We start from the raw sequence: 8,383 nt of genomic DNA on the forward strand, positions 1-8,383 counted from the left end.
ATCAGGAAGACAAGCCCAAACCAGTCGATTAAATCTGGATAAAGTTGGAGTGAAAACACATCCAGATTCTCACAAAGTTCTTGCAACAAATGAACAGTCTTCCGTCTCTCACATCTATGCAATTGGAGATGTCTTGCAGGTATTTCTAACCAGTATAGTGTAATTGTTTACCCAAAACAGTGCTTTTAATTACACGTGTAAGCTAATTCCAGTTATAACTAAATACTATCACAGGCAAGTATTATTGTTCTCTGTGTATAACTGAGTCTTATTTCTATAACTTTGTAAACATTTTTTTCAGTAATTATTTCATAAAGGAGGTATTTTCTGTCAGTGTATCATTTGCAGAATGAAATATTTTCATAATTTCTCAGTGAACAAAATGCACTTGTGTAGTGAATTTCACATTTACTTTATTTTAAAACAAGAAACTAAATTTTCTGGAAGAACAGCCTTCTTCTTGCTCATTTTTGTCTTTCTCAGTTTTCGAAAGCTTTAGTATATAGACTTAGTTAAGATTTTAAATATTAAGTTATGTTTAGATAATGTGTTACTATTAACTTCCATTAAATTTCTTTGGTTAGGATGTTACTATTAACTTCTCTTTAGTTATGACAAGCAAAAGTACCCGTCCCCAGTGACGGGAAAAGTCAAAGTTAATCTATAACTTTAAATTATTTCATGGACTTTAAAAAGGTTAATTGTGTTGCACTCTTGGTTTCACTCAGAGCCAAAGATCTGAGCTACTTACACCGCCCACCCCGAAAAGTAATTGTTGAGCCACTCAACAATAACATACAGTAAATCTACATTTTTATTCTTGAAGTTACATCATTGTAACCCATTGGAAATACATTTTCAGGGAAAGAAAAATGTTAACTTTTCGTAAGGTTTTGATATTAAATGAGTTAATTTTTTTTTTGAAATGAAAAAGTGAAAACTGACACAAAGGTAGGATTCTAATCCATAACTCTGCTACATGTAATTTGGTGGGTGATTTATTCTACAAAATTGTTTTATCTTGATTGCTAAATGTCCGAGTTTTCTCTTCATTGGTTATTAAGGATGAAATCTGGTAGAATTCTGGAGTCAGATTGCAAAAGTCGAAATCCATTTATTATTAATTTCTGATTGGAAAGTTTTTATTTTTTATTATATGAGATACAGATATTTATCAGTGGAACAGGACTGTGTACCTAAAGTAAAGTTCTACATCAATATTTCAAAATATTTGTACTGATAATAACCTTTGTAAATTAAATAACTCCTGTTCGGCAGTGCCAATGGTTGTAGGTACATAATTTAAGTCTTATATGCAGCTTGTGGTGACCCAGTGTTGTCAAAGCTCACAAGTATTCTTTTCACAGGGTAAACCGGAACTGACTCCTGTAGCAATCAAAGCTGGAAAACTCCTTGCTCGTAGGCTGTTTGAGAATTCAAAAAAACAAATGGATTATGAAAATGTAAGTCTTAATGCTAGGTATTATTAAGAATGTCTATGTTATTGTTGTGACTATTTATCAGAGTTTTGCTGGAGGATTTCTCTCCTTTTCTAATATTGTTTTTTTATCATTACTATGTTTAACTTAATTTTAGACGACTGTCACGGCTGAGTGCAGTTTCATTTGTATGCACCTGTGTGAAGTCAACAGCAATCTTCTCATTGACTGGAATGAAAAACAAATATAATGAAATATGTAATTGTTTGTCACACCAACAGGTGGCACTCTTATAGTGTAAACCTTTAAGTTTTGTTTAATTACTTTTGTTAATTACCATCTCTGCAGCTGACAAAGAAATTACTGACAATGAATTTCTGTTTGACATTTTATTTTGTTTATTGTCAAAATTAAAATAATCTGTAAGTGTTTTCTGTTTTAAAAATCATAAATTTATGGAGGAATGTCCATACAGTAACTTGCTGCTGTTTGGACTATTAGTGTATTTTGAAAAACCAGTTTATTTAGGTGTTTTGTGTTAATTAATTTTTTTCTGAAATTCAGTGGATTTTTAAGATCTAGTTTGTTTAGCATTAATTAAAAAAGCTGATAAGTGACTGGGACTTGAACCCAGGATCTCTGGCTAACAAGGTCAGAGCTCTACCACCGAGTTATCTACAAGTACAAGTCATCCCCGTCAGTGTTCACATACCACTGAGTTATACCACATATAATGTTTCTTATTACGAGTATGATTTACCATACTATGTTATGATGGATGTAAAGACCAAATCACATGAAGTCTGTCCAGAGATTTACATTAATTTTTAAATTCCATTAGTAAACATTAGAAGGATAATATTTAACATTAAATTTTAAGTGAAAAGAGGGACTGATTCCAGTTCCTCACAACAACTCGTGACACCAGGGAGATGGACAGTTCTGCTTTATGTAATATGTATATGGAAAATCACCATTGTGACAGTTGTGCAAATATTAACATCAAAAGGAAGGACTGCGTTAAAAACAGCAAACCCAAACCTGGTGATGAAAAACAATGGGTGGTGTTTGGGAGTTTATACTAGTATAACTTGTGCACCGTACTACTAATTAACTTGTTAATTTCTGTCTTCACTACTATAATGGAGGCTGTAATGCCAACGTAAGGTTGCCTCGCTTACCCTCAGTGGTAGGACTTTATTTTTTCATTTTATGTTTGTTTAGAGAGTAGTCACCTTCCCACAACTGTCTGCAGGCAGTGAAGAGTGATATAGATGTAGGACATTGTGAGCTTAAACACTCGTGTGTTGCTCTCCTTATTTATAATTTTTTCACTTGTTTTTGTTTATTCTTCTTGTGAGACTAGCAATTGGAGGTTAAGACTGGTAGACTACCAATTGGAGGTTAAGACTGGTAGACAAGGTCATTATGGGTCCTAATTCTGCAGTCACCTCCAAAACTCGGGGCACATCTTATATCCCACATTATATCCTGTGTCCTGGTGATCTTTTAAATTTATGCAGTGTTTTTTTGTTTTGATAATTAAAAAATGTATATTCACTTTTATTAAAGTATTTCATTATTGATTACCTTCAGAATTATAACTCATCATCGATGTGCTTACCAAACTCACTGTTCTACCTTAGGTAGCAACAACCGTGTTTACTCCCCTAGAGTACGCTTCTGTCGGGTTATCTGAAGAAAAAGCCGTAGAGAAACATGGAATACAGAACTTAGAAATTTATCATGCTTTTTATAAACCTTTGCAGTACACCTTAGCAGAAAGGGATGCATCACAGTGTTACTTAAAGGTAAGTGTTTGTCACTGTTGGAATATAACTCAAAATTTCTTTATCAGAAATTTCAAGGAAAAGATGTGATTTACATCCAACACTTAGGATTATTTTCAGAAGCCAAAAATTTCTAAATCTTAAAAGAACTTTTAGTAATTCAAAAATATTACTCAAAAGGCTTGATCACTTTTGAAACGAGGTCTCTTCTTCAATAAACATAAAAATGGGTATTTTTTCTTCTGGAGGAGGGTCAACTTTTGGAAAGTTTTTGGTCATTTTGATTTCTTTTTTAGTATTTCAGTGTGCTATCTTACTGAACCATAACGCAAAAAAATAGACAATCATTTCATTTTAATTCAGTGATAGTTAACAAGCCGAACTAACCTAAATGAGTTCTGATTTCGGTTTAATACTAAGTGAATGTGACAATGTTGTCCATTCAACTTATTTTAAAACCTCATTAGAATCCATTGATGAACATAGCATGCATATAAAAGAGATCTTACTTATTCGTAAACTGAGTTTAAAATCAGCTGCTTGTAAACTGTCATTTATAAATGCAATGAAAAAGGTATTAATCATGACAATGTTTATTATTTACAATTGTTTTTGCGAATCAACATGAATTTATTCTTGACTCTTAAAAAACCCTTTGTCTCCTTATAATACAAAACTTAAGTGCTTCCCAGTTCATATAAACCTATTGACCAACAAGACTCGAACACAGTTATGTTACCAACACTGATTTTTAAATATTAAGGTAATTTCTTGTTTTTCTCACGCACTAATTCCTACCAGATTTTGGTATTTCGATGCTTTAATACCTAGAAAATTGAATGATTATTAAATTTGTCCAGAGTAAGATCTTGTTTTACCATAATAAATCTAATAATATAAGTTTGTTTCTCTACAAGGCTCATTTTTTTACATTATTAGAGACAAAAAATATTGTCCGAGTGATTTTCTTTCGTGAACGTGCTAGAAAGGTTTCAAGTGATTACAAATGCCTAAAATAATATTCATTAAAAAAAAAACTATCTGGTCTTCTGTATTAATATTACTACTACTATCTTTTTCACCCTTATAACTTGTAGTTTCAAAGTGTTATTGATGTGTAACCATCGTGTATGGTTATGTGGGATAAAAATCTTGATTTACTTTTATAGGCTGTTTGTTTAAGAGAGCATCCACAGAAAGTCATAGGTCTTCATATGACTGGGCCTCATGCTGGGGAAGTTATGCAAGGTTTTTCAGCTGCTCTCAAGTAAGTTAAATAAAAGTTACATCGAGGTGTTTTTCAATCGCTCTTGGAATAAAAGCTGTTCAAGAGGTTCTCTTATGTAAGTTGAGAGTTATTCAAGGAGATTCATCTCTTCGGTAAGTTGACAGGGAAACTATTCAAGGAGATTCATCTCCTCGGTAAGTTGACAGGGAAACTATTCAAGGAGATTCATCTCCTCGGTAAGTTGACAGGGAAGCTATTCAAGGAGATTCATCTCTTCAGTAAGTTGAAAGGGAAGCTATTCAAGGAGATTCATCTCTTCCATAAGGTGACAGGGAAGCTATTCTAGGAGATTCATCTCTTCGGTAAGTTGACAGGGAAGCTATTCAAGGAGATTCATCTCTTCTGTAAGTTGACAGGGAAGCTATTCAAGGAGATTAATTTCTTCGGTAAGTTGAAAGGGAAGATATTCAAGGAGATTCATCTCTTCCGTAAGTTGACAGGGAAGCTATTCAAGGAGATTCATCTCTTCGGTAAGTTGAAAGGGAAGCTATTCTAGGAGATTCAGCTCTTCCGTAAGTTGACAGGGAAGCTATTCTAGGAGATTCATCGCTTCGGTAAGTTGAAAGGGAAGCTATTCAAGGAGATTCATCTCTTCTGTAAGTTGAAAGGGAAACTATTCAAGGGTACTCTGGTTTCCCCCCACAACAAAAGTTTAAAGGCATAGGATAAATCATCCAACCACCCTGAGAAGGGACATTCTATCAGGATTTACCATTACCATACTATAATTTCAATCATAATCAAAACCGCTAACCTATACAAAAAATTTCAAGGTGTCTAAACATGTATGTATTAATCCCATATTAACAGATCGTACTTCACTCTGCACCTCCTTGCTCATGTCATCGTACAGTATACTCTCTCTCCATCAAACATCATGACCACGTGCATAAACAAACACATGTGCGTTCCACGTGCTCTGGATGACCTTCGACGTACCACTACGAGCATGCAAGTTTCTCTTCCTTCGACTTTCTTGACAGCTTTTCCACTTACTCAATGACAAAAAGATCCACTGAAATCAGAATTCCCATCTAATTAACTATCCCAAATCATAAACAAATTATCGGCTCACCAAGACCGCTTTTAGTAATTCCAAAACTCTCGTCAACACTCTATCTCACTCTATCTACGCGTGTGGGGCTGAAGGGAAAACCCGCAGTTTCCGAGCTCCGCTGGTTGGCTGCTCAAACCCCGATGGAGCTTGTGTGATATCAAACCAAAACAACTGTTATGATATATATATATATATATATAGATTCAGCTCCTCCTGAGCAAATTGCTACAATAATGCTTTGAAGAAAAAATTACATCCCTTGCACGTTTGTATTGTAAACACCAATTTAATGTTCAAAATGAGAGATGTTCCTTAATTACCGCAATGCGCTACTTCACTTATAGACTAGGAGTTTTCTCTGTGTAATAATTTAAAAGTTAAAGAATATTGTAAAAAATATAGAGAATAATTATTAAGTTGTCTAAGTTTTCAGTTCTAACTGTGATGAAGATTATGGTTAAAATTTTTAATTGTTTCACAATAGTGAAGAGTTTACGTTTGATAATAGAGTATGTTCTTAAAATGGAATGTGGATTTATTTTTACTGAATATTGTTTTAAAACATTGATTAGTAATTCCTTTTTACACTTTATTTTATAGGTGTGGGCTGAATATCGAACTGTTGGAGCAAACCGTTGGAATTCATCCCACTGTAGCCGAGGAAGTTGTAAAGTTGAATATTAGCAAGAGGTCTGGAGAAGATCCCACAGTTACAGGCTGTTGAGGTTAAATCCTCCACCCCTATTCCTGTCAGTAATAATGCTTTCTAGAAAAAATTGGTACAATTTGGGAAGATGCAGTGACTAATACTAGTTTTTATGTCTTAACAAGTTATCTAACACTTCGTTAAAAGGGTTAACGCAAGTTAATATCATGACAGTTATTCATCTCATTATTGTCTCACTTCTGCGTGAACCTTTAGAAGGTAATGGATTAACATACAGACATTTTTATTGAATATGATTTTGTTAATATAATTTGACGTATTTCAAAAAATAATATATTTTACCTGTCACAGTCAATGGCCAATGTAAGAAACGTTTTGGAAGAAAGCAACCAAAATGATATTATCACTAACTAAACTGCTACTACTGACAGGCCCAAAGGCTGGGGTGGAGACAGTATAGAAAATGAAAGAGTTACTGTAAGCAGACAGTATGATGAAGGCTTGTTTTCAAACCCAATTCTTGGGAAAAACATTTCTGATGTTACTGGCTGCATGAAAATAGAAATACAATTTTTTTGTGTATATAATGTAGAGTTTTGTAAAAAATATATGATTATTTAAAATGGTGAAACTGGTGTTAAAGTTTTCTTCCCATAACTCGTGAAAACAACTCAAAACAGTCTAGAGAAACGTGGCTTCCATTAACAGTCTTTTGTAGCATTCATCCTGTGTCATTACCTTAACTTGTTGTTGTACTTACAAACTCAGTTCCAAATAAATGGTAAATATCTTTATATTTACACCTCAGTTGCTATAGAATTAATCCTGTCTGGATTCTTCATTTTTACTACTTAAACTTCATGAACAGACACTAGAAACAGAGTTTGTCTGATTTATTAATTAATTTTGTCAGTAAAAGCATCATCAGATACAGGTTGTTAGTAAATGACGTAGTTGTGAAACATATGATTCTGTAATTATGGAGTTTCACCAAGTACCAATGGGTTCGAGTATCAATTATTATAATTTCCTTCCTTACATTAATACTTTTCTTGTGTTACTTAATAAATCGAAACAAATTGGTAGATGTAAGAAAATTTTATTCGGTGCATTTTTATCAACACATGATGCTTTCTGTTGTTGAGTGTCAATAGCTGTTTCGATAACATATATAATTCAGTAGTAGTTCAGTTTAAAACGTTTTGTTTTTTTGCATTATATATACATTACATATGAGTGTATCAGAGATTGATTTATCAGAGGAGCTGTATTTATTTTTTTATCCATTAGTCACTTTTCCTACATCCTCCTTATTAATTTTAACTTATTTTTCATCACTTGGTATTCCGCGTGAAGATCACAAGCTAGTTTTCACTCATCTGACACTTTATACTGGTCTACTTTAGACATTGTTAGCAATAGGTCAGCTAGAAGCTGGTCAACCCAAGCTGTTGAAGAGTGGCTACATGTTTCACAAAGTGTGATTAGCAGGATGTGGACACGTTTTTCAGATCACCAACAAAGCTGACCTACGATATGCATAAATAACCGCTTTGAACATATGGGCTTTATGAAAATGAGGAAGAAGTTAAATATAGGATTAATAAGGTTGGCTTTTATGTCCTAAAACTTATGCATTTTAACTCAGTCACAAAACAGGTCATCTTCAATGATGCCAAGAACGTGGACAAATGTTTTTCCCCAGATGAGTCACTCTTGATACCGTAGCTAAATATGAGACATACATGCAACTGGAGTGTGTCTATGACCAAATCAAACTACAGTATCATAGAGGAAAAAAATTTACATGATGGCTTTTACATAATACAACCCAACACTGTGAGTGTCATACAGCTTAATGATGTAATCGTACTGCTATAGTGTTATCATTGTGTATTTGGTCAGAATTTTTTCTCCTGGATGAAATGCACAACACAACTTCATCACATGATTGGTCACTTGACACTGATTTTACATAAAAACTAAGGGGTGTCCTTTACATGATTTAATAATAATAGGTTTCTCTTGTCAAAGATAGAATATTGAAAACTCCATAATAATTTTAAGCAGTGTAATTACTTCTATTCGGTTTTAAAAGGACACCATAGAAATTAGTGTCATTAAATACATATACACAAAGGT

The 8,383-nt window shown here is 33.4% G+C and overlaps 1 protein-coding gene across 1 annotated transcript in view; it reads left to right on the plus strand.

Annotated features, from left to right (window-relative positions):
- Positions 1 to 7,064, plus strand: part of LOC106472756 (thioredoxin reductase 2, mitochondrial-like) — a 10,404-nt gene extending 3,340 nt beyond the window's left edge. The window contains exons 2-6 of the mRNA XM_013933413.2: positions 6 to 139; positions 1,368 to 1,463; positions 3,086 to 3,250; positions 4,399 to 4,496; positions 6,175 to 7,064. Coding sequence (XP_013788867.1) covers positions 6 to 139; positions 1,368 to 1,463; positions 3,086 to 3,250; positions 4,399 to 4,496; positions 6,175 to 6,298 — 617 coding nt within the window. The 3' untranslated portion in view covers positions 6,299 to 7,064. The remainder of the gene's footprint in view (positions 1 to 5; positions 140 to 1,367; positions 1,464 to 3,085; positions 3,251 to 4,398; positions 4,497 to 6,174) is intronic.
- Positions 7,065 to 8,383: the final 1,319 nt, after the last annotated feature.

Source organism: Limulus polyphemus, unplaced genomic scaffold, assembly GCF_000517525.1.
Source record: "Limulus polyphemus unplaced genomic scaffold, Limulus_polyphemus-2.1.2 Scaffold5582, whole genome shotgun sequence".
Classification (NCBI taxonomy): domain Eukaryota; kingdom Metazoa; phylum Arthropoda; class Merostomata; order Xiphosura; family Limulidae; genus Limulus; species Limulus polyphemus.